The sequence below is a fragment of the Oncorhynchus tshawytscha genome, linkage group LG25 (assembly GCF_018296145.1).
Source record: "Oncorhynchus tshawytscha isolate Ot180627B linkage group LG25, Otsh_v2.0, whole genome shotgun sequence".
Taxonomy (NCBI): domain Eukaryota; kingdom Metazoa; phylum Chordata; class Actinopteri; order Salmoniformes; family Salmonidae; genus Oncorhynchus; species Oncorhynchus tshawytscha.
The window spans coordinates 9699761-9727248 of NC_056453.1; the positions used below are offsets into that span (position 1 = coordinate 9699761).

At 41.4% G+C, this 27488-nt stretch overlaps 1 protein-coding gene across 4 annotated transcripts in view; it reads left to right on the forward strand.

The window, feature by feature from the left end:
• The window catches only part of LOC112233716 (ATP-citrate synthase), a 133534-nt gene that overhangs the window by 54680 nt on the left and 51366 nt on the right, over positions 1–27488 (forward strand). For all 4 annotated transcript variants that reach the window (XM_024401528.2, XM_024401529.2, XM_024401531.2 and 1 more), the window contains 9 exons: positions 3391–3532; positions 11229–11397; positions 11858–11962; positions 12131–12327; positions 12685–12766; positions 15015–15125; positions 24301–24428; positions 24704–24797; positions 26464–26618. In XM_024401528.2, coding sequence (XP_024257296.1) covers positions 3391–3532; positions 11229–11397; positions 11858–11962; positions 12131–12327; positions 12685–12766; positions 15015–15125; positions 24301–24428; positions 24704–24797; positions 26464–26618 — 1183 coding nt within the window. The remainder of the gene's footprint in view (positions 1–3390; positions 3533–11228; positions 11398–11857; positions 11963–12130; positions 12328–12684; positions 12767–15014; positions 15126–24300; positions 24429–24703; positions 24798–26463; positions 26619–27488) is intronic.

Consider the following 27488-nt stretch of genomic DNA (forward strand, 5'->3'; position numbering starts at 1 on the left):
CAACACAATGTAATTCCCAGTTAATCACACTTCTGTGAAATCAAACTGTCCACTTAGGAAGCAACACTGATTGACAATAAATTTCACATGCGGTTGTACAGGTGGAAATTATAGGCAATTAGCAAGATAACCCCAATAAAGGAGTGGTTCTGCAGGTGGTGACCACAGGTGGTGACCACTTCTCAGTTCCTATGCTTCCTGGCTGATGTTTTGGTCACTTTTGAATGCTGGCGGTGCTTTCACTCTAGTGGTAGCATGAGATGGAGTCTACAACCCACACAAGTGGCTCAGGTAGTGCAGCTCATCCAGGATGGCACATCAATGCGAGCTGTGGCAAGGTTTGCTGTGTCTGTCAGCGTAGTGTCCAGAGCATGGAGGCGCTACCAGGAGACAGGCCAGTACATCAGTAGATGTGGAGGAGGCCGTAGGAGGGCAACAACCCAGCAGCAGGACCGCTACCTCCGCCTTTGTGCAAGGAGGAGCAGGAGGAGCACTGCCAGAGCCCTGCAAAATGACCTCCAGCAGGCCACAAATGTGCATGTGTCTGCTCAAACGGTCAGAAGCAGACTCCATGAGGATGGTATGAGGGCCCGACGTCCACAGGTGGGGGTTGTGCTTACAGCCCAACACCGTGCAGGACGTTTGGCATTTGCCAGAGAACACCAAGATTGGCAAATTCGCCACTGGCGCCCTGTGCTCTTCACAGATGAAAGCAGGTTCACACTGAGCACATGTGACAGTCTGGAGACGCCGTGGAGAACGTTCTGCTGCTTGCAACATCCTCCAGCATGACCAGTTTGGAGGTGGGTCAGTCATGGTGTGGGGTGGCATTTCTTTGGGGGGCTGCACAGCCCTCCATGTGCTCGCCAGAGGTAGCCTGACTGCCATTAGGTACCGAGATGAGATCCTCAGACCCCTTGTGAGACCATATGCTGGTGCGGTTGGCCCTGGTTTCCTCCTAATGCAAGACAATGCTAGACCTCGTGGCTGGAGTGTGTCAGCAGTTCCTGCAAGAGGAAGGCATTGATGCTATGGACGGGCCCGCCCGTTCCCCAGACCTGAATCCAATTGAGCACATCTGGGACATCATGTCTCGCTCCATCCACCAACAGACTGCACCACAGACTGTCCAGGAGTTGGCGGATGCTTTAGTCCAGGTCTGGGAGGAGATCCCTCAGGAGACCATCTGCCCACCTCATCAGGAGCATGCCCAGGCGTTGTAGGGAGGTCATACAGGTACGTGGAGGCCACACACACTACCCGAGCCTCATTTAGACTTGTTTTAAGGACATTACATCAACGTTGGATCAGCCTGTAGTGTAGTTTTCCACTTGAATTTTGAGTGTGACTCCAAATCCAGACCTCCATGGGTTGATAAATTTGATTTCCATTGATCATTTTTGTGTGATTTTGTTGTTAGCACATTCAACTATGTAAAGAAAAAAGTATTTTTTCCCATGGGTCTCCTGGTTGCGGCCGGCTGCGACAGAGCCTGGACTCTACCCAGGATCTCTAGTGGCACAGCTAGCACTGCAATGCAGTGCCTTAGACCACTGCGCCACTCTGGAGGCCCAGGATGAACACTTTGTAACAAACCGGCTTTGGTCCATGTGGCCCAATTTGGGTAAGTCTCGAGACTGGATGACAACATTTTGGAAAACAGTTTAAGATCTGTGTTTATCAAGGATGGGGTGATAGTGAGAACACTGGGTGACAGCCTTAACTTTGTTTTTATAAAAGTGCAATTAGTGCTGTGTTCACATCTTTCCTAAAGTAACCTTTGTGAACGACTGTAATAATTTGAGGTGTCTTTTAGAAAGGACTTAGTCTGGCTTGGTGTGGGTTTACAATCTGATATGTACAGTTCTTTATAGACGCAGGAGTAACTAGATCAATTTGGGTTCTGATTTAGTAATTACAGTTTTAGATTTAATAGTTGCTAAATCAGCTAATTGATCATTACTGCGTAGCTTGTTGTCCAGTGCTGGGTCGATTTACCATGGAAGTAATGTTTGAGTCTTACTCAATGCATGGTACTTTCAGTAAATTAAGTTTAATTTACGGGAAAGAATTTCAATTGATTAAATTTTTGTAGATTGATTTCCTTTTCTAGTTTAGTTCATGCCGTTTCCAGGTCATGCACATTGGCCGCTGTCTTTAAACTCCACTTTAGTTGGGTCCACTTTAAAAGTGAGCCGTGCAAAAGACTTAACCTCTGCCCTCGACTTCTCTTATGTCCTTACAAACAATCTCTCGGATAGTCGCTTTCTGTTGTCGGGTGTTGAGAGCAGCCATGTTCCCACAAGTGAATTGTGAACAGACAGAATATGCCAGCTGCTGTAGCGAAATAGACCATTGCTATTGTTCCTTGTAATACAGTGAATGTCCCAAACGTTATTGTTATGGTTAAATGTTGACAATTATTTATAAATAAGTCAGTTAATTCATAGTTTTGCTAAAAAAAAGCCACAGGGAAGCCACGTGTTTCAATGCATGCCACTGGAACCTGAACTACCAAACTGCTTTGCCCTTTGCCCTTTACTGTGTTCACTTGGGTTGGGTTCAAGAATTGTTTTAAATGTTTATTTCCTTGGTGAGGCACATTAGAGTTGTTGCTTTGGAATAATTCATTACTAATTCTTCCATTTTCAGGTAGTGTTTCAGTAACACTTTTCAGTACAATGAAAAACCAAAACATTTGTCTGAGCCCCTTAGGAAAGAGAGCCCTTAACTCCAAGAATGGGAAATGTATATCCTACTGACAAATATAACTAGTCAGACTCTTGACTTCATTCAATACCTTCAGATAAATAGTTTTAAGTGTCTTTTTTCATCAAAGTCGTGGGCAATGGGAAAGATTATTTTCAACAATTTCCCCCAATCAAGGATTCATAGTTTTTTTTTCTTTAATCGAGGAATGCACACAATGATATATGTATCAAACTTATATATGTATCAAATACAAAACATTCACCATTCTATTCTTCTCACACCTGCATTGGTTTCAGTTCTCATAACATTTCTGAGCTTGCCTCAGGTTTCCATTAACAAATGTTTGAGAAGAAATACAATGTCAGATTCAGACCCCCTCTTGTTTAAAATGAATAGTTCCTTCATCCCCCTTGTCCATTTGCCTCCCCTGGTATCTGCTTTCAAAAAAAACAGGGAACCCTCCCTCTGATACATTTCCCGTGTAACATTTGTGACGCCTCTTCTCAATATCCTCACAGAATTAACAGCCTATCATGTCTCTCTGCATGTGCTCCCCATCCCCGTTGCTTGTCTCTGTTCTTAGTGCTTTGCTGTACTCTACAATAACCCCTCCTGTGTGTGCTGTCTCTTCTCTTCCTCCACTCTTATCCACTCCCTCCTTTTCTCATCTCCCTGCAGTCAAAGCCACCATGCTGTTTAGCAGAAACACCAAAGCCATCATGTGGGGCATGCAGACGCGGGCGGTGCAAGGCATGCTCGACTTTGACTATGTGTGCTCGCGGGACGAGGCCTCTGTGGCGGCCATCGTCTATCCCTTCACGTAGGTTCCTCGACTCTTGAGCCCAATTTCCATTCTCCCACAAATCTTTCCTCAAAGTGTGCACTTGTTCACTACCACTCAAGGACTTTAAAATAATTGATTGTTGTAGATGGCCATAAAAATACAGAGTACCCTATTGAAAGGCACAGAATTTATTCACAAAAAAGTTAAATTTAGAGAGGTGGAATAAAAATTCATTTTAGAGCCAAACTGAGCTTACCAAATGATACAACACATTATCAGAAGCACAGTGCACTTTGTCTCATGTCTGTAGGTCTCACCATTGCTGAGATGTGTATATACATTTTTGTGTCCAAATTCTGGGTCAAAGTGGCCTGAGAATGCACACATCGGAGTCCACCCCTGTCATTTTGGTGACATTTTTGGAACAATGGCTAAGCCTTTTCCAAAAATGGCACCAAAATGACACGGGTGGACTCTGATTTACAAACCGAAACTAAAATATCTCAAGATAGGAATGTTGTATTAACATGACATTTTCAGGGGTTATATAAAATTAGCATGTTAAAATTAAGTATAATTGTGTACAGTGGGGAGAACAGGTATTTGATACACTGCCGATTTTGCAGGTTTTCCTACTTACAAAGCATGTAGAGGTCTGTAATTGTTATTATAGGTACACTTCAACTGTGAGATGGAATCTAAAATAAAAATCCAGAAAATCATGTTTTTTAAGTAATTTGCATTTTATTGCATCTCCCATTCCTCCTCTGGATCATCTAGATGGTCATTGGCAAACTTCAGACTGGCCTGGACATGCGCTGGCTTGAGCAGGGGGACCTTGGGTGCGCTGCAGTATTTTAATCCATGACGGCGTAGTGTGTTACTAATGGTTTTCTTTGAGACTGTGGTCCCAGCTCTCTTCAGGTCATTGACCAGGTCAATCATTGACAGGTCATTGACCAGGTCATTGACCAGGTCATTGACCAGTGACCAGGTCATTGACCAGGTCATTGACCAGGTCATTGACCAGGTCATTGGTCATTGACCAGGTCATTGACCAGGTCATTGAGACTCATTGACCAGGTCATGGTCCCAGCTCATTGACTCATCAGGTCATTGACCAGGTCCTGCCGTGTAGTTCTGGGCTGATCCCTCACCTTCCTCATGATCATTGATGCCCCACGAGGTGAGATCTTGCATGGAGCCCCAGACTGAGGGCGATTGACCATCTTGAACTTCTTCCATTTTCTAATAATTGCGCCAACAGTTGTTGCCTTCTCACCAAGCTGCTTGCCTATTGTCCTGTAGGCCATCCCAGCCTTGTGCAGGTCTACAATTTTATCCCTGATGTCCTTACACAGCTCTCTGGTCTTGGCCATTGTGGAGAGGTTGGAGTCTGTTTGATTGAGTGTGTGGACAGGTGTCTTTTATACAGGTAACGAGTTCAAACAGGTGCAGTTAATACAGGTAATGAGTGGAGAACAGGGGGGGGCTTCTTAAAGAAAAACTAACAGGTCTGTGAGAGTCGGAATTCTTACTGGTTGTTAGGTGATCAAATACTTATGTCATGCAATAAAATGCAGATTAATTACTTAAAAATCACACAATGTGATTTTCTGGATTTGTTTTAGATTCCGTCTCTCACAGTTGAAGTGTAACTATGATAAAAAACTACAGACCTCTACTTGCTTTGTAAGCAGGAAACACTGCCGATTTTGCAGGTTATCAAATACTTGTTCTCCCCACTGTATACACACACACACTGCTCAAAAAAATAAAGGGAACACTTAAACAACACAATGTAACTCCAAGTCAATCACTCTTCTGTGAAATCACTGTCCACTTAGGAAGCAACACTGATTGACAAATTTCACATGCTGTTGTGCAAATGGAATAGACAACAGGTGGAAATTATAGGCAATTAGCAAGATACCCCCAATAAAGGAGTGGTTCTGCAGGTGATGACCACAGACCACTTCTCAGTTCCTATGCTTCCTGGCTGATGTTTTGGTAACTTTTGAATGCTGGCTTTGCTTTCCCTCTAGTGGTAGCATGAGACGGAGTCTACAGCCCATAGAAGTGGCTCAGGTAGTGCAACTCTTCCAGGATGGCACATCAATGCGAGCTGTGGCAAGAAGGTTTGCTGTGTCTGTCAGCGTAGTGTCCAGAGCATCAGGAGACATGGAGGAGGCCGTAGGAGGGCAACAACCCAGCAGCAGGACCGCTACCTCCGCCTTTGTGCAAGGAGGAGCAGGAGGAGCGCTGCCAGAGTCCTGCAAAATGACCTCCAGCAGGCCACAAATGTGCATGTGTCTGCTCAAACGGTCAGAAGCAGACTCCATGTGGGTGGTATGAGGGCCCGACGTCCACAGGTGGGGGTTGTGCTTACAGCCCAACACCGTGCAGGACGTTTTGGCATTTGCCAGAGAACACCAAGATTGGCAAATTTGCCACTGGCGCCCTGTGCTCTTCACAGATAAAAGCAGGTTCACACTGAGCAGGTGAAGGTCTGGAGACGCCGTGGAGAACGTTCTGCTGCCTGCAACATCCTCCAGCATGACCGGTTTGGAGGTGGGTCAGTCATGGTGTGGGGTGGCATTTCTTTGGGGGGCCGCACAGCCCTCCATGTGCTCGCCAGAGGTAGCCTGACTGCCGTTAGGTACCGAGATGAGATCCTCAGACCCCTTGTGAGGCCATATGCTGGTGCGGTTGGCCCTGGGTTCCTCCTAATGCAAGACGATGCTAGACCTCATGTGGCTGGATTGTGTCAGCAGTTCCTGCAAGAGGAAGGCATTGATGCTATGGACTGGCCCACCCGTTCCCCAGACCTGAATCCAACTGAGCACATCTGGGACATCATGTCTCTCTCCATCCACCAACGCCACGTTGCACCACAGACTGTCCAGGAGTTGGCAGATGCTTTAGTCCAGGTCTGGGAGGAGATCCCTCAGGAGACCATCTGCCACCTCATCAGGAGCATGTCCAGGTGTTGTAGGGAGGCCATACAGGCACGTGGAGGCCACACACACTACTGAGCCTCATTTTGACTTGTTTTAAGGACATTACATCAATGTTGGATCAGCCTGTAGTGTGGTTTTCCACTTTAATTTTGAGTGTGACTCCAAATCCAGACCTCCATCAATTTGATTTCCATTGATGTTTGTGTGATTTTGTGTCAGCACATTCAACTATGTAAAGAAAAAAGTATTTAATAAGAATATTTCATTCATTCAGATCTAGGATGTTATTTTAGTGTTCCCTTTATTTTTTTGAGCAGTGTGTGTATGTATGTAGATATAGATTATATATAGATATAGATTATATATAGATATATAGATATAGATATATATATATATAGAGAGAGATATATATCGATATAGAGAGAGAAAGAGAAATATGGGCTGAACATTTCCTTAACCGATTGAAGTTATTCATTTTCCATTTTGGATGTCCTTTGTTTACTTAGGTCAATAATGTGAATCATCTATGCATTCTAGCTAGCAACTACTGTATTACCCATGTTCACTTCTGGTGAGTTTTTCCCTGCCCCCTAATTCTGGCAATCCATGAACATGAAGTACCCTAAAGATTAATAGATGATAGTGTGGCCCAAAAAGGTCAGACTACAGCAAGTATGGCCAATAAAACCAAAAAAAGAGATGAATCATCTTTTATCAAGTCTATCTGATGCAACATTTACTAATGTAAACATAAAGAAAACAGAGGGCATGTACAGTTAGTTAAAGTTTATGTACACCTAGTCCAAATTCATTTAAACTTAGTTTTTCACAATTCCTGACATTTAATCCTAGTAAATATCCCCTGTCTTAGGTCAGTTAGGATCACAACTTTATTATAAGAATGTGAAAATAATAGTAGTGATTGAATTATTTCAGCTTTTATTTATTTCATCACATTCCCAGTGGGTCAAACGTTTGCATACACTCAATTAGTATTTGGTAGCATTGCCTTTAAATTGTTTAACTTGGGTCAAATGGTTCGTGTAACCTTCCACAAGCTTCCCACAATAAATTGGGTGAATTTTGTCCCATTCCTCCTGACAAGCTGGTGTAACGGAGTCAGGTTTGTAGGCCTCCTTGCTTGAACACGCTTTTTCAGTTCTGCCCACACATTTTCTATAGGATTGAGGTGAGATCTTTGTGATGGCCACTCCAATACCTTGACTTTGTTGTCCTTAAGCCATTTTGCCACAACTTTGGAAGCATGCTTGGAGTCTTTGTCCATTTGGAAGACTCATTTACCTCCAAGCTTTAATTTGATGTCTTGAAATGTTGCTTCAATTTATCCACATATACTTTTCCTTTCTGATGATGACATCTATTTTGTGAGATGCACCAGTCCCTCCTGCAGCAAAGCACCCACACAACATGATGCTGCCACCCCCGTACTTCACTGTTGGGATGGTGTTCTTCGGCTTGCAAGCATCCTCCTTTTTCTTCCAGACATAACGATGGTCATTATTGTCAGACAGTTCTATCCAGCTGTATGTTATTCATGTCGTCGTTCAGCCATGACTCTGTGAAACATAAGATAATACAGTTTTTAATGTCTCGTTGGAAGGATATATGTGCTTGTAGTTTGTCTATTTTATTGTCTAATGATTGTACGTTGGCTAATAGGACGGATGGTAAAGGCAAATTACCCACACACCGGACTGATCCTTACAAGGCACCCTGACCGTCGTCCTCTCTCTCTTTCTCCTGCGACTGACGTGGATGAGTGCCTTATCAGGTGTCTGGAGTAAATCTCTCTCGTCAAACTCGTTAAATAAGAAAAAAAACATATGTATTGGATCCTTAAAAAATACAACTTTTACAAACTGCAAGGTAATCTATAAAATGGGCTGATGGTGAAGTAGACCTACTCGGTACTCATATCACAAAAGATATAAATAAGCTCTCCACAGTGAATTTCAATAGGAAACTTGTAAAAATAGACAAGATCCTGCAACCATGGAGAGGTAAATACCTGTCTATTTATGGAAAAATCGCCCTGATTAACCCAAATATATCTGTTTACTCGCTTACATATGGCGCTGCCTACTCCTGATTCGTTTTTGAAATCATATATCTGGGACGCTAAAACAGACAAAATAAAACGTGCCAATCTATATAATGAATATGAATTGGGTGGGTTGAGATTATTAAATATAAAATCACTAAACCTCTCTAGAAGCTTCACTCATTCAAAAGTTGTATTTGAACCCTAAATGGTTCTTAAATAGATTACTAAGAAAAGCTCATCCATTGTTTAAAAATTGCCTTTGTGCAGATTGCCATGTCTCATTTTCGATTAATTGAAAATGATACTTTGAAAAAAACTCTATCAAACAAGCTTCAATTTTGTCACCCTGAAAAGATAAAACAAATATTATGGCTGAACTCAAATGTGCTGATTTGATAAAATACCTGTATTTATGGGAAAGATGTTTGAAAGGGGTATTTTGTTCTTAAATGATCATGTAAATTGGAATGGTAGAGTTATGTACTTCAAGGAGTTATCAGAATTGTACGGAAAGGTCTGCTCAATCCAAGAGTACAACCAATTTGATTACAGCATTGCCCCAAAAATGGAGGAGGCGGGTGGCAGTGGGAGGTGGTAGTGAACTGGTCTGTCTGCCCAATATAAAGGGTCTGGCGGAGGAATAAAAATCACATAAATAGGAAAGTATACCAGTTTCATTTGAGGACCAGGATGTTGACAACTGTGCCATACGGATTGCAAAATAGTTGGGAAGAGATGAGTTGATATATAAAACGCAAGATTTCGTGCTTTTCAGCTAAAATTATTATATAAGATTGCTTGACACCAACAAAATGTTGAATATTTAGGGCATGAAATCATCGAAGCTCTGCAGATTTTGTTGTGAGGATACAGAAGCGATAGACCATTTTTATTTTGGTATTGCCCTCAGGTAGCCTGTTTCTGGTCTCGGGTTCAGGAATGGCTGAAAATGCATAGCATTGATCTAAAATTGACCATAGAAATAGTACTGTTAAGACATCTGGAGAGACTAGGTCAGTCAATTGCTCTTTTTACTCTTAGTAAAAGTATTTATCTTCAACTCGCAATCTGTGGCTTCTATTAGTTTAGATAAGAAATTGTACGTTAAACATCACAGCATAGTTGAAAGATATGTGTTGCGTAGAAACCTGAAGTGGGTGGCCAGCAGAGATGGATGGGATGGGCTGAAGGAAGCTGGGGGTTGGTATGTGGAATTGGAGACAAGTGGGAGTGGAGTTGCTGTGTGAGCGAGAGAATGATGGTCAAAGATAAAAGGAATAGTCTGCAATCTAGCTGCACTTGAATCGTTTGACTTTATTTTCAATTGACATTTCTTTGTATATGTCCATACAAATTATGCCAGATTTCGACCGGCTGAGAAACGCTGCCTGCCTGTCTGGTCCCGACTCCCAACCATTTTTGAAACAATTGTTGCAAAAGTCAGACAGCAAGGTTTATACAAATTAGAGCCAAGGATAAATAGATTTAGCAAACTTCCTAAGTTAGGAAGTATAAATGGTATTCATCAAGCTAGCCAGCTAGTTAAACCGAGCCTGTTTGTCCCATTGACTTAGCATGGCTTTCAGTTAGCAAGCTAATTGATTAGCATGCGCACCACTGTGGATATTTTCGACAGGTGAACATTACAAGCTGAACACTATGTAATGGTAGGTGTGTGTGTGTGACATATATATATTGATAAAATATTATAGTGAAGCCACATATGAGATGGCCAACATTTCACTCTAACATAGGTGATGATTTTCTCTCACTTTCTCTCACTCAAAAACGGTCAGCATGTGTTAAAAAATATACTTGAACAGCAGACTGATTACATGACCATTATCTGTGCTCTGATTGGAGGATTCATAAAAATTGCCCACTAGGTGGCACTGCCGATCAGGATTCCCCAAATAATGAAAAGCTGCTCATATTCAAAATCAAATAGTTGCAGTTGGGCTGGCAACAATGCATGACAATATTGCCTCCAAAAAATTGTCATGGCCTTTATTATCTGGGGAATCTTGATCGGCAGCGCCACCTAGTGTGCAATTTTTAGGAATCCTCCAATCAGAGCGGAGATATTGGTTATGTGATTCGTCTGCTATTCCGAACTATGGCCGCTATTTTTATGCTGAAGTAAGAGAGCATCTAATCCTATTTTGGAGTGAAATGTTGGCCATTCACGTCTCATGGCTTTACTACAATATTTTATCATAATATGTTAGTACATACAGTACCAGTCAAAAGTTTGGACACCTACTCATTGCAGGGTTTTTCTTTAGAATCTATATTCTACATTGTAGAATAATAGTGAAGACATCAAAACTATGGAATAACACACATTGAGTCATGTAGTAACCAAAAAAGTGTTAAACAAATCAAAATATATTTGAGATTCATCCAAGTAGCCACCCTTTGCATTTATGACAGCTTGGTGTTCTCTCAAACAGCTTCAGCTGGAATGCTTTTCTTGGAGTTCCCACGTGTATTCTAGTCACATCTCGTGCATCAACCAGACTAATTACTAATGTACTTGGTAATCCATATTTGTTTCCCAAATCCAAAATGGACACTAATGAACTGAGAGCATGTATCCTTAGAATACTAATTGTTAATCCAGTTGAAGTGATTTGAATAATAATGTTTGATCAGACTGGTAATAATTGGTGTGTTTATTGATGTAGCTATGTGTGACTGTTCTCAGCGGGGACCACAAGCAGAAGTTCTACTGGGGCCACAAGGAGATCCTGATTCCTGTTTATAAGAACATGGCCGACGCCATGAAAAAGCACCCCGAAGTGGACGTGCTTATAAGCTTTGCCTCGCTCCGCTCCGCCTTTGACAGCACCATGGAAACCATGCAGTACTCACAGGTACGACTTATTTAGTTTTAGTTTTATTTTTTTAAAGCTTTTTCTCAAGTTATGGCTTCCTTTGGCGGAGATAGGCTGGGGGGTAGCCTTATAATTACAAATATAGTCAAAATCCACATCCAAGGACATACATGTGTATCGATGGCTCTTGTCGAAGCTAATGTAGCCTTGCAGAGTTATATCACCTACTCTGACACAGGAAGTAACTGTCAACCTTCAACCATAATAGCTGAGGTTTTCTAGTTTATTGGTACTGACTGTTAACATCGATTTGCTGGTGATGAGTAAGGTTAATGTTAACACTAATTTGACGTAAAATGTGCGTAAATACTATTAGCAAAATAGAAAGCTGTTATGGCCAATGTCTTAGACCAAGCAGTTATGTCCCTTATCATTCAAGGACATTTTGACCTTACTTGTTTGAATGCTCTTAATAATGAATTTACTTTTGTTACTCCAGATCCACACCATCGCCATCATAGCTGAGGGCATCCCTGAAGCCCAGACAAGGAAGCTGATCAAGAGGGCAGATGAGAACGGCATCACAATCATCGGCCCAGCCACGGTAAGCACTTCACTAATAACATGCAATATTGAAACAGAATATGGCTGCATTTTACTGTTTGAGCATTAACGTGTGTTTGTCATTGTGTCTCTCTGACATATCGCTGGTCCCTGCAGAGAGCATAACAACCCGTGCCTAACCTCCATCACTCCTCTGTGTCCTAACCAGGTGGGAGGCATCAAACCCGGCTGCTTCAAGATCGGGAACACAGGCGGAATGCTGGACAACATCTTGGCCTCCAATCTGTACCGGCCAGGCAGCGTGGCCTACGTGTCCCGCTCAGGAGGCATGTCCAACGAGCTCAACAACATCATCTCCCACGCTACAGATGGCGTCTACGAGGGCGTGGCCATCGGAGGTGACCGGTGAGGAAGATTAGGGAGAGGAGAGGGCAAATGGCAAACTAGAGAATCTAATCCAATAGGGATGAATGGATCCACTTTATTTCACTGGAGCTATCATTCAGGGCATGTATTCTCAAAGCATCTCAGAGGCAGGAGTACTGATCTAGGATAAGTTTTGCCTTTAAAATGATAATGATTTAGGTGGGAACTGATCCTAGATCAGCACTCCTACTCTGAGACGCTTTGTCAATAGAAGCCCAAGTTTTGACTTTAATTGTAAGGTGGTTGGTTATTATGTACTCGATGATAATCTAATAATTTCTACTTTTTCTTTAAAACAAGTTCCTCTACTAAAGCACCATTTGCATTGACCTGTAGGTATCCAGGTTCGACGTTCATGGACCATGTGATCCGCTACCAGGACACTCCAGGAGTGAAGATGATCGTGATGCTTGGAGAGGTGAACCTTTTATTGGCACTACCAACTTGTTTTACCAGCGTTGCTTCTAATATCTGTATAATGTCTTACAGGTCCAGAACAGTCATTTTCACGTAAAATAGCTTTTTGAGTGACTAAAATATCACCCATAATATTTGGGGGGGGGGGTAGAAATGCAAAAAAATTGAGAAAAGGTACTTTCTCTTATGGCTAACTACCAGGAAGTATGAAAAGACAGGCTGAGTGGGTTGCATTGATTGACAGCTCTTTGCAAGGCCTATGTCGATGCAGTGAGTAAAAGGTAATTTGGTGATACACAAAGCATCTCAAACAACATTGAAATTGCATCAATAGCCAGGTTTCCATCCCTAATTTTCTTTGCGACATGTACTTTACTCGTAAGCTGTTGGCTAGAGCGCACGTGCCAATACCAGAGTGAGCGCACTCGCTTATATAACGCACATTTGTTTTGTGGGAGGTGGGAAAATGCGCATGTTAGTTTTTGGGGATTTTAGGATCTTCACATTCAATATGCTGCCATTTGGACGGAAACCTAGCTATTGATGTATTTTTTTTAAATCAATCTTACGTTTGGCATGTCTATTGATGCTGTTCACAGCAGCACTGATGGATGTGTTGACATGACAACTGTCAGTTTTGAATGGCCCTTCCCCCATTTTGTTCCATGCTGGCCAAAGACCAAGCTAGTCAGTGTTAGGTTCTAATTCTGATTTTAAAAATTCTGATAAAAAAACACTATGAAAGCTTAACCAAATTTATTCTCCCAGGGGGTCTATATAGCTGCATCAGACAAAACGTGTTTCCACCAACAAGTATATATACTCCAATTTAGATGCACTCCTCCTCTCCAACCCTTACATATTTTCTGGTTCTACAGGAAGATGAAGTGATGGGTTAATAACTGTTCCTTCTCCCTTAAGTTGACCAGACCTCAACCCCCTTGATGCCTAATCCAAGGCTTTCCATCTGTATCACCTATAGCAATCATGTGATCTCCTACAGATAACCATTAACTTCTGATGTAAAAACAAGTCTCTATCACTCATGTACCACTACATACAGTGTGACTCCTGATGTATCATGTCTCTAGTATAACAATGTTCCAAGTTTAACCCAGAATCCGACGCCAGACACAGATGAAAGGGGAAACATAAGTACCTTTACCATAGATAAATCATGTAAACCTTTATATTTGTTGATAACCTACGGTCAAATTTTGGCACCTGTTGAGTAGCTCTCTACCCTTGAATTATTCCACATTTTGTTGTTACAGATAGAATTCAAAATGGCTTTATTTTTCCTCACCCTTCTACACACACTGTCCCATAATGACAGTGTACATTTTGACAAATGAAATGCGGAAATATCTAATTTATATACGTATTCAAACCCCTGGGTCAATATTTGTAGAAGCACCTTTGGCAGCGATTATAGATGTGAGTCGCTCTGGCTAAATCTGTTAAGTGCTTTCCACGCCTGGATTTTGTAACATTTTCAGAAAATCTTCAAGCTGTGTCAAATTTGTTGTTGATTATTGCTAGACAACCATTTTCGGGTCTTGCCGTAGATTTAAGTCAACTGTTACTCGGCCACTCAGGAACATTCCCTTTCTTCTTGGTAAGCAACTCTAGTGTAGATTTGACTTTGTATTTTAGCTTATTGTCCTGCTGTGTCTGGTGGAAAGCAGACTGAACCAGGGTTTCCTCTAGGATTTTGCCTGTGCTTAGCTCATTCAGTAAATGTTTTATCCAGGAAAAACTCACCAGTCCTTAACGGTTTTCAAGCATACCCATAACATGATGCAGCCACCACTATGCTTGAAAATATGGAGATATGCTGTATTGGACTCTACAGGATCGGTGGGTTATCGTAATGCGATAAGCATAAGGTTGAAAGTAACATTTCCCAGGACATAGACAGATCTGACATTGGCAGAAAGCTTAAATGCTTGTTAATCTAACTGCACTATCCAATTTACATTAGCTATTACAGTGAAATAATACCATGTTATTGTTTGAGTAGAGTGCAGTTTTGAACTTGAAAAAACAAAGCAAGTCATTTTTCATATTTTGATCACCATACTTTGGTATGGTTTCATCCAAATATCATCCAATTTCATGAAACATAATTTACAATGTTTATATTTATTAGATTTCTCCATTAACTAATATTTCTATTAGATTGTGTAAATTATCCTCCAGATTTATATCTATTTACACCCTCTTTCTCTTCTCTCTCCCTTGTGTAGATCGGAGGCACAGAAGAGTATAAGATCTGTCAAGGCATCAAGGACGGCAGGATAACCAAGCCGGTGGTGTGCTGGTGTATAGGAACCTGTGCGACCATGTTCTCCTCGGAGGTCAGTCGGCCGGTTTGGTAACGTGTCTAGGGAGAACTTATCAGGGATTCAAACTCGCCACTTTCAGGTGAATCATGTAGATGGGTAAAAAAAATAAGTTTCTGGAAGAGCGGTGGGGTCTGATGAAAGTGAGTGTACACCCATTGAGCAATGAGTGCTTCATCCAATATCACGTGACAGCTGTGAGCAGCCAACCACATCCCCTTACCAGCAATTAGCCTAGCCTACTCTGCTGTTTCTCTCTGTCCATTCTTTCTGCGCATCTCCATCAGTTTAAAAATGTTATTTAGACGTAATGGCGAGCTGGGTTGTCTGTCGTTAAATGTGTGTAATTATTGGAGCGGCTCGCAACGCGAGCGAAGAGGATGCGTAGGTGTCTTTTCATTTCGTCTGTATGAACAAGCAGGCCCATCTGACTAGGCTTCGCTGTCACGTAGCCTCCGAGTACCACTGCCATAGAGAAACTGAGCACAATGACAGTCATACATGCACCTTCACATAACTGAAAACCACAAATGTTTCACCCAAACCCCATTCTACCTCAACTTGGTGTACATGTTAAAAAATATTTAAACATTTCGCAGGCCATTTTAAACGACTTGTTGGCAACGAGTTTTTGGTTTGATAACAAACGACCTTGTTTAGTCATGTTACCTGGCTAGCTGACAACATGGTACCCAACAAATATGGTGAAATGTTTTCAGTGTTGTACATTTTTTTAAATAAGATCATCCTTGAGAACTAACAATCACCAAAAAAGCTGGACTGTCGGGGAGAATATAAAATAAATAAAACATGTTACTCAGATGGTATAAGTTCACGGCTAAGCCATGACAAAATGTGTAGAATTGCAGGAAATTAGCTTTAAAACTGCACATTTTCTCTAAGCCCCATGGCAGAAAATGTACATTAAAACACTCAAATCTGGTCTCTGTGGCCAAGAGGAGGACCTCTAAAATTTGTGGCCAGAGACCATTGGTTAAAGGCACAGCACAGCCACTACCACTCGGTATAGAGAAAAAATAGAAAAATAAAACATGTAATATTATATACACAATGTGTTTCTCCCCATTCACTGAACCTTCTTCTCTGTGGGTAGCAATCTAACAGTTATTTGTGGCTAGCTAGCTGGCAATAGAGATGAAACAAGATATACACACGCAAAAGTTTTACTTCAGAACTATCAGCTAGCAAATGTGGATTGTAATAATGTAGCTAAACATAATTTTAAATATTGTAGTCAGGCAACATTGTTATTTGGAAGTCAGATTGAATTTTCTCTCGCTTCAGCTCAAATAATGGCCACCTTTTGATTTCAAGAAATGTAATTTTTTTATGTGGTTGTCATTTATTTGCATACTGTCCATTGAAGCTTGCATCGATGCATGCTTAAAAATATGTACAAACTGAGTACGCATTCAAGAAGTGCCCTCCGTGCTATGTTTCGCATACTTTGAATTAGATGCATACTCCCACCCTCCTGTGCAATAATTTGCATGCATGGTAATACGCATTTTAAGAAACACTCAATGAGTAATGATAACTTGGTTATATACAAGGGTACCAGTACCGAGTCGATGTGCAGGGTTACCAGGTAATTGAGGTAAATATGTACATATTTACATAGGGATTTTTCCCAGTGAACTAAAACGTGCAAGGGTAAAAATGGAATATGCTAGATCATGGAAACTCTCATTCCTGTGTATTTTATCGGTCATGGAAAAGATTATGTTCGAGCAGATTTACATTTTATATTTCCTTACATATAACCTACTATATGAGCTCCAATCTGGCTTTTGGAAATCCCATTCCACTGACACTTGCCTAGTATATGTTAGATCTCCAAAAGGCATTTGACACAGTGCATCATGAGATTCTGTTTTTAAAACTAAGTCATGGGCTTTAACAACTTAGCTATGAAATGGGTTAAGTCTTATCTGCAAGGATGAAAACTAATGGTAGATGGGACCTGGTCTAAACTCGTAACCTTTAACTGGGGGGGTAACCCAAGGGAGTGTGCTGGGTACACTTTGTTGTATATAAATGATTTGAAATCTGCCTGTACATGTGACTGTTTCCTCTATGCAGGTGATTCTGCACTGTGGGTTTCCCACAAACACAAAAATGTGGTTGAAAGCCCTCAGTGCTGAACTTCTGAATGTTAGTTAATGGCTATATCATACTCTTGCGCAGACATTTAGAAACTAAACATGACAATTTGAAAAATAAGCCACGAGTTTTTTGAGCGAGAATGAAGACTACTTTTGAGTAGTAAGCAACAGATACCATTAATAAGAAGGGGCTAGAAGTGTCTTATATGGTGAGCTACCGGTGGCTAGGACAGGCAAGCCCCATACGATTGTGAAGGACTTTATTCTTCCTGCTGCCACGGATATGGCTGGGACAATTTAAACATTTAAACTCAGTTTTTCACAATTCCTGACATTTAATCCTAGTAAATATTCCTTTTCTTAGGTCAGTTAGGATCCCAACTTTATTTTAAGAATGTGAAATGTCAGAATAATAGTAGAGAATGATTTATTTCAGCTTTTAATTCTTTCATCACATTCCCAGTGGGTCAAAAGTTTACATACACTCAATTAGTATTTGGTAGCATTGCCTATAAATTGTTTAACTCGGGTAGCCTTCCACAAGCTTCCCACAATAAGTTGGGTGAATTTTGGCCCATTCCTCCTGACAGAGCTGGTGTAACTGAGTCAGGTTTGTAGGCCTTCTTGCTCGTACACGCTTTTTCAGTTATGCCCACATATTTTCTATAGGATGAGGTCAGGACTTTGTGATGGCCTCTCCAATACCTTGACTTTGTTGTCCTTAAGCCATTTTGCCACAACTTTGGAAGTATGCTTGGAGTCATTGTCCATTTGGAAGACCCATTTGCAACCAAGCTTTACCTTCCTGACTGATGTCTTGAGATGTTGCTTCAATATATCCACATAATTTTCCTTCCTGATGAAGCCATCTATTTTGTGAGGTGCACCAGTCCCTCCTGCAACAAAGCACCAAATTACGTTCATCTCTTGGAGACAGAATGCGTCTCCTTTCTTTCCTTATAACGGCTGTGTGGTCCCATGGTGTTTGTACAGATGAACGTGGTACCTTCAGGCATTTGGAAATTGCTCCCAAGGATGAACCAGACTTGTGGAGGTCTACAATTCTTTTTTTTAGGTCTTGGCTGTTTTTCCCATGATGTCAAGCAAAGAGGCACTGAGTTTGAAGGTAGGCCTTGAAATACAGGCACACTGCCAATTGAGTCAAAATATGCAATTATCCTATCAGAAGCTTCTAAAGCCATGACATAATTTTCAGGAATTTTCCAATCTGTTTAAAGGCACAGTCAACTTAGTGTATGTAAATGTCTGACCCACTGGAATTGTGATACAGTGAAATAATCTGTCTGTAAACAATTGTTGGAAAAATGGCTTGTGTCATGCACAAAGTATATATCCTAACTGACTTCACTTGTGAAATTTGTGGAGTGGTTGAAAAAATAATTTTAATGACTCCTACCTAAGTGCATATAAACTTCTGACTTCAACTGTATGCGTTACAGCTGTATGAGTCAACAGACGTGGCGGGCCTGGCACACCTCCTGGTATATGTCCATTATGTTTATGGGGGGTCAATTAAGGAAGGCATCCTCTTCTGGAAACCAGGACAACATGAGAGGATATTTTTAAAGTACTGGACAGCTTTGTGTGCTGCGGACACAGGGAATTTCGGGGTTCAATTCCCCGATGGGGAGGAAGGAGTAGGCTGTCCTTATAAATAAGAATTTGCTCATAGCTGACTTGTCTAGTTAATGGTTACACTAAGAGCATAACGTTTCTACACCCTAATTTTCCAATTCTAGTGTAACTAATACCCAAACAGAGATTAAGTGAAAAATAAAAATCTCATTGATTTATCAAGACTAGTCCCCATGCTTCTCTCAGAGCAGTGCGAAACGGTGCTAAAATAGTTGTTGGCTGTTGCTTAAAATCCTACTGCTTCTAACTTCAATATGCTCTTTAAATAAGACCTATACCACTTTTAACAGCACATTACTTAACACTAGTGATACTCATGTCGCCTACAATAGACCTACAGTTTATCGAAAAATATGACGTGACTCTCCGCCAATAATTACTTTAAGGATTGGAGGATGTTTCTGTAATTCAGTGATACTTATTCCATAGTAATTCGTTATGGGTCCATCACTAAATATACATTGGCATTTTGAAAGCGTATTTTTATCATTTTATTAATGAAAGCATAAAGATGCCATTATTAGTTGCATTGTTTAAGTTTGAACGTGCGGACTGGCACTAAGAACAGAACAGCGGGAATGTTTCCCTAGTCAGCGCTATTAGTGCAAGGCCCCTTTTTTAAAAGTGTAAACAGGCAATTATTGAGCATGGGGTGAGACATTGTTACTAATTTGTAAATAAAGCCACTTTGTTATTTAGAGTGGTTTATTTCTGTTTTTAGAGGGAGAAAAACCAAAAACATTCATCTCATGGATCTCCCAGTCAAGGCCGGCACGGGTATTGAACCAGCATCTGTAGCAACACAGATTGCACAGCGATTCAGTGTCTTATACCATTGCACCACTCAGGCGGCGGTGTACAACATGACCGGTCGGGAGTGGCCTACAGTAAGGGCAAAATCTAAATTAAATAATAAAAACCTTAGTGTAACAACAGTCATGCACAATTATCAGTTTCTATTTAGGTTTATGTGCTCTAACTCCCCCTTGCGCTCGTCTGGAGCTATGAAGTGGTGACGCAGGGTACCATACTAAACCACAAATTACCTCTAAATCTTGCAGCGTAAGGAGGAACCACTGTCTAGGACAAGAATACCGACAACCGCCTGAAACATTTGTCTATGCGACCATGTACGCCTGACGTATCCACAATGAACACAACCAGACTTTCTGTCGATTGACTCTCCAGCAGACGGACCGGTGACCACAAAGACAAAACAAGACATACACTCGTAAATATGTAACTTGCAATTTATTTTTGAAATAAGCAGTCATTCGTGTAAAGTGTTAGCTGATAACTACACTCATAGAAATTCAAGAGTTTCCCGCTCTTGAGCGGTCCACACCCCCTTTCCTTTGTCTACTAAGCCGTCATACCGATTTTAGCCCACAAAGGACATTGTATTAGTAACCGATATCTGTTTGTTTTTGTATTTCTGTGATTATTTACTATCGCTGATTCATCATTTAGGTTAGGGTTTGTGCAGATATCCAAGGGTTTGCGACTTCCAGTAATGAGAATTGATGAGGTAATAATGATACATTAATAGAAGACTAATCGATAAGAAATGACAGTATCTGATGAGTCGATTCAGGAAATAGACTATTTTCCCGTGGTGCCCCACCTTCCTAGTTAGTTCAAGTTTACATGATTGGTTTAATCAGTTAATAATAATTACATATAGAGAATTGATTTGATAAAATAAGTCTTCACATTTGATGATAGTCTAGACACGACACAGTGCAGTAGCAGAGAGAACGGTCTTTGACCTTGTTGGCCGGAGTCTTTGGCATTTTCTAAGGCCTTCTTCTGACACCTGCTATAGAGGTCCTGGATGTCAGGGAGCGTGATCCGAGTGATGTGCTGTGCTGTACGCACTATCCTCTGTGGTGTCTTGCAGTCGGACGCCAAACAGTTCCCGTAGCAAGTGGTGACGCAGCCAGTCAAGATGCTTTCAATGGTACAGCTGTAGAACTTTTTATAGATCGGAAGACCTATGCCAAATCTTTTCAGCCTCCTGAAGAGGAAGAGGCATGGCCGTCCCTCTTCTTGACTGTGTTGGTGTGTTTGGTCCATGATAGATCCTTAGTGATGTGGACACCAAGAAACTTGAAGTTCTCAACCCGCTCCGCTACAGCCCCACCAATGTGAATGGGGGGCGTGCACTGGCCTCCATTTCCTGTAGTCACGATCATCTCCTTTTGTCTTGCTGATGAAGTAGAGGTTGTTGTCCTGGCACCACACTGCCAGCTCTCATTGTCATCGGTGATCAGGCCTACCACCGTCGTGTCGTCTGCAAACTTAATGATGGCGTAAGTTTTGTGTGTGGCCTTGGGTAAACAGGGAGTACAGGAGGGGACTAAGCTCACACCCCTGAGGGGCCCCGGTGTTGAGGGTCAGAGTGTCGGAAGTGTTTCCTATCCTGTTCCATCAGGAAGTCCAGGATCCAGTTGCAGTGGGAGGTGTTCAGTCCCAGGGTCCTTAGCGTAGTAATGAGCTTAGAGGGCACTAGGCTTTTGAACGCTTAGCTGTAGTCAATGAACAGCATTCTCATGAAGGTGTTCCTTTTGTCCATGTGGGAAAGGGCAGTGTGGAGCGCAATAGAGATTGCATCATCTGTTGTGGTAGTATACACATTTCAGTGAGTCCAGGGTATCTGGGATGATGGTGGTGTTGTGAGCCATGACCAACCTTTCAAAGGATTTCATGGCTACTGATGTGAGTGCTATGGGGCAATAGTAATTTAGTTCTTGGCCACATTAATTATGGTAGTCTTGTTTGAAACATGTAGTTGTTACACACGGGATCAGGGAGAGGTTGAAAATGTTGTGGCGAAATCCTGCGCAGAGCCTTCACCGTGCGCTGCCACTTTAAGAGTGCAGCAGCAGTGAGGAAGGAGGAAATAAAGATGGCTCTCTCGGTAGGAACTCTCGGTTGACACGGCAGTTTTGATTGCACATGCAACTCTGCAGAAGTCTTGCTTAGTTTCAGCGTGTTTAGTTTATAAAAGTTATATGTTTGATTGCCTTTTATCGTGCTACTCCTGATGAGTTGGAATCGTTCTATCTTCTGATCACGTGGATTACTAGCAACATTGTTGCAAGCTTTTGTCAGACAAACAACCAAGAATTGAGTCTGACTGGCGAATACACGTTCAAGCCTGGATCCAACCGCTAAGCCAATTTCTCTTTCTAGCTCCAGTGCTTTACACTAAAATTGCTCTTTGTGCTGCGCTCCCTTTTATGCTCAGTGCCTTTGGTGAACTAATAATGCACCTCTGGCAAACAGGCTACACTCTAGGCGGTCTCTTCTGCTGGTGTATCTGGTAGCGGTACAAAAACCATGTATCTTTACCCCTCTAACAATTACCTCTACAATGTCTGTGAAGACACTTGCCAGCTGGTCACTGCGTACTATGAGTATGTGTTATGGTAATCTATCTTGCCCTGCAGCTTTGTGAATGTTAACCTGTTTAAAGTCTTAATAACATTGGCTACAGAGAGCATTCCTTGCGCAAGGGCACATCGACAGATTTTTCACCTTTTCTGCTCGGGTATTCGTTCTAACTGCTAGGCTACTTGCCGCCCCTTATTGTCCCTAATTGTCTCATTGTCATGGATTATTGTACACAGCCCATCTGTAAATAGCCCATCCAGCCAACTACCTACCTCATTCTCATAAAAAAAAATATGTTCTTTTGCACACCACTATTTATAATTTTGCCATCATCTGCACATCTATCACTCCAGTGTTAATTGCTAAATTGTAATTACTTCGCCACTATAGCCTATTTGTTGCGTATGATTTTTCACGTATGATTTTTAAGTAAAACATTTGCATTTTATTGCATGACATAAGTATTTGTTACATCAGAAAAGCAGAGCTTAATATTTGGTACAGAAACCTTTGTTTGCAATTACAGAGATCATATGTTTCCTGTAGTTCTTGACCAGGTTTGCACACACTGCAGCAGGGATTTTGACCCACTCCTCCATACAGACCTTCTCCAGATCCTTCAGGTTTCTGTCGCTGGGCAATAGACTTTCAGCTCCCCCCAAAGATTTTCTATTGGGTTCAGGTCTGGAGACTGACTAGGCCACTTCAGGACCTTGAGATGTTTCTTACGGAGCCACTCCTTAGTTGCCCTGGCTGTGTGTTTCGGGTCGTTGACATGCTGGAAGACCCAGCCACGACCCATCTTCAATGCTCTTACTGAGGGAACGAGGTTGTTTGCCAAGATCTCGCGATACATGGCCCCATCCATCTTCCCCACAATACGGTGCAGTCGGCCTGTCCCCTTTGCAGAAAAGCATCCCCAAAGAATGATGTTTCCACCTCCATGCTTCATGGTTGGGATGGTGTTCTTGTGGTTGTACTCATCTTTCTTCTTCCTCCAAACACAGCGAGTGGAGTTTAGACCAAAAAGCTCTATTTTTTGTCTCATCAGACCACATGACCTTCCTCCTCTGGATCATCCAGATGGTCATTGGTAAACTTCAGATGGGCCTGGATATGCACTGGCTTGAGCAGGGGGGCCTTGCGTGCGCTGCAGGATTTAATCCATGACGGCGTAGTGTGTTACTAATGGTTTTCTTTGAGACTGTGGTCCCAGGCTCTCTTCAAGTCATTGACTAGATCCTGCCGTGTAGTTCTGGGCTGATCCCTCACCTTCCTCATGATCATTGATGCCCCACGAGGTGAGATCTTGCATGGAGCCCCAGACCGAGGGTGATTGACCATCATCTTGAACTTCTTCCATTTTCTAATAATTGCGCCAACAGTTGTTGCCTTCTCACCAAGCTGTTTGCCTATTGTCCTGTAGCCCATCCCAGCCTTGTGCAGGTCTACAATTTTATCCCTGATGTCCTTACACAGCTCTCTGGTCTTGGCCATTGTGGATAGGTTGGAGTCTGTTTGATTGAATGTGTGGACAGGTGTCTTTTGTACAGGTAACGAGTTTAAACAGGTGCAGTTAATACAGGTAATGACGGGGGAACAGGAGGGCTTCTTAAAAGAAAAACGAACAGGTCTGTGAGATGGAATTCTTACTGGTTGGTAGGTGATCAAATACTTATGTCATGCAATAAAATGCAAATTAATTACTTAAAAATCATACATTGTGATTTTTCTGGATTTTTGTTTTAGATTCCGTCTCTCACAGTTGAAGTGTACCTATGATTTAAAAAAAATACAGACCTAGGAAAACCTGCAAAATCGGCAGTGTATCAAATACTTGTTTTCCCCACTGTTTATTTATTTGTTTATTTATATATTTATATATACATTTATATATTTTATTTATTTAAAAATTGACGGGCCATTGAATATTTTAGAACCTCTAGACCAAACTAAACCTGTATTCTGTCTGGATTGTTTGTAATTGATGAGTACATCGATGCCTTCTACAGGTGCAGTTTGGCCATGCTGGAGCCTGTGCTAATCAGGCCTTTGAAACGGCAGTGGCTAAGAACCAAGCTCTGAGGGATGCAGGAGCCTTTGTTCCCAAGAGCTTTGATGAACTGGGTGACGTCATCAGGTAACTTAACTTTTAGTTTAATTACATTAAGTAACGTTTTCAGTAGCTTAAAAGGTCAATTCAATTGAGCACTTCAAACTCATTATTCTAGCCATCAAATGCATCAATAGCCTAATATCGCGCCAACTCTGTGGACCAGTGCTTGTGCTAGAGAGGTTTGAAAATTGCTGGTTGAGTGTCTTGGTTTAATTTCGGCTTATGCGTCATGAAATTACAAAATTATACTAAAAGATCTGTCCATGATAACTTTAATCTGTGCTTCTGGGTCATAACAGGACAGTGTATGATGAACTGGTGGCCAATGGAACCATTGTTCCCGCTCAGGAGGTTCCACCCCCAACAGTGCCAATGGACTACTCCTGGGCAAGGGTAAGAAGACTTAGTACTCTACCTTCAAAATAACTGAATGTATCTTTGGAAAGTATTAATACCCCTTGACTTATTCCTAATTTTGTTACACCATGAATTCAAAATGGATTAAATTGACCCATAATAACCCATGATGGCAGTGAAAAGTTTTATATTTTATTTTTTACATTTTTGCCTAAGTAATGTATTTCAAATTAAATACAATCTAATTTACATAAGTATTCACACCCCTGAGTCAATACATGTTAAAAATCATCTTTGGCAGCAATTACAGCTGAGTATTTCTGGGTAAATCTCTTAAGAGATTTTCATACCTGGATTGTAGAATATTTGCTCATTATTCTTTAACAAATTCTTCAAGCTCTGTCAAATTGTTTTGTTGATCATTGTTAGACAACCATTTTTAAGTCTTCCCATTGATTATCAAATAGATTTAAGTCAAAACTGTAACTTGGCCGCTCAGGAACATTAACTGTCTTTCTGTTAAGCAACTCCAGTGTAGATTTGACCTCGTGTTTTAGGTTATTATCCTGCTGGAAGGTGAATTTGTTTGTCTGGTGGAAAGCAGGATGAACACTGTTTTCCTCTAGGATTTTGGCTGTGCATAGCTGCATTACATTTATTTTTTATTATGCAAAAACTCCCGAGTCCTTAATGATTACAAGCATACCCATATCATGATGCACTCAGCACTAAAGGTTACATTTATGATTGAAAATATGGAGAGTGTTACTCGGTAATGTGTTGAATTGTTTGCCCCAAGCATTGCACTTTGTATTAAGGACTTTTTTTTAAATCCAGTATTATTTTAGTGCCTTGTTGCAAACAGGTGCATGTTTTTGGAATATTTTTTTTTTGTACAGGTTTCTTTCTTTTTACTCTGTAAATTAGGTTAGTATTGTGGAGTAACTACAATGTTCTTGATCCATCCTCAGTTTTCTCCTAACTGTTTTAATGTCACAATTTAGGCTTGCCCTAACAAAAGTGTTGAATACTTAATGACTGAAGACAGGCTTTTTATTTTTTTATTAATGTGTAAAAAAAAAAATCAAAAACATAATTCCACTTTTACATTATGGGGTGTTGTGTGTAGGCCAGTGACTAATCTAAATGTTATCCATTTTAAATTCAGGCTGTAACACAACAAAATGTGGAACAAGGGAAGGTGTGTGTGAACTTTATAAAGCCGCTCTATATTATAAATCACAAAATATATATGATCATATCTGATGGCCATAAGTGGCTGATTATTGATTTGTTTTTTTGGTGTGAACATGTAAATATAGGCAGCAGTAATGGTTCTGTTGGGTCATGATACTGGTAAAAACCAATGTGTTGAATTTCCCCAGGGTATTGGCATCAGAGCTTGCTTCATTATCCATGTTCTTCCCCAAGACACTAAGCTTACGCACTGAAGAATGCCTTTAGCTGAAACGTTTGTGTATTATTATAAAACACTAAAAACAAACATGCTCTTTGACAATAGTACAAGGTGTGGACCTTCTGATTTTTTGGGGGTGAATAACATCTATTTGGGAGACTATAATGGTTTTCCATTCCATTTCCTTGTTTGGGCAATCTGCAGTTGCACGCTTTGTTATTATTGGGACTGCAGATTACCCCTTTAACAAAACCATATCTATTGTCTTTCCTTCTGTGTTCCTAGGAGCTGGGTCTGATCCGCAAGCCCGCCTCCTTCATGACCAGCATCTGTGACGAGCGTGGCCAGGAGCTCATATACGCAGGCATGTCCATCACAGAAGTGTTCAAGGAAGAGATGGGCCTGGGAGGCGTGCTGGGCCTGCTCTGGTTCCAACGCAGGTGAGAGTACAGTCTGGCCCCCTAGCCAAGAGACAGAAGTCCATTCTGTTTGGTCAGTGACTAATGAACTGGACCCTAGTATACACATTGCAGGATCTTCCAGGTCTGAAGTCCTGTTGCTCATCTTCTCCCTGCTGCTAAATTAATAAAAAAATATATTTATTTTACCTTTATTTAACCAGGTAGGCTAGTTGAGAACAAGTTCTTATTTACAACTGCGACCTGGCCAAGATAAAGAAAAGCAGTTCGACACATACAACAACACTGAGTTACACATGGAATAAACAAACATACAGTCAATAATACAGTAGAAAAAGTCTATATACAGTGTGTGCAAATGAGGTAAGATAAGGCAATAAATAGGCCATGTTGGTGAAATAATTACAATATAGCAATTAAACACTGGAGTGATAGATGTGCAGTTGAGTGTGCAAGTAGAGATACTGGGGTACAAAGGAGCAAAATAAATAACAGTATGGGGATGAGGTAGTTGGATGGGCTATGTACAGGTGCAGTGATATGTGAGCTGCTCTGAAAGCTGGTGCTTAAAGCTAGTAAGGGAGATATGAGTCTCCAGCTTCAGTGATTTTTGCAGTTCGTTCCAGTCATTGGCAGCAGAGAACTGGAAGGATAGGAGGTATTGGCTTTGGGGGTGACCAGTGAAATATACCTGCTGGAGCGCGTGCTATGGTGACCAGTGAGCTAAGATAAGGCGGGGCTTTACCTAGCAAAGACTTATAGATGACCTGGAGCCAGTGGGATTTGCGACAAATATGAAGCGAGGGCCAGCCAACGAGAGCATACAGGTCGCAGTGGTGGGTAGTATAAGGGGCTTTGGTGACCAAACGGATTGCATTGTGATCGACTGCA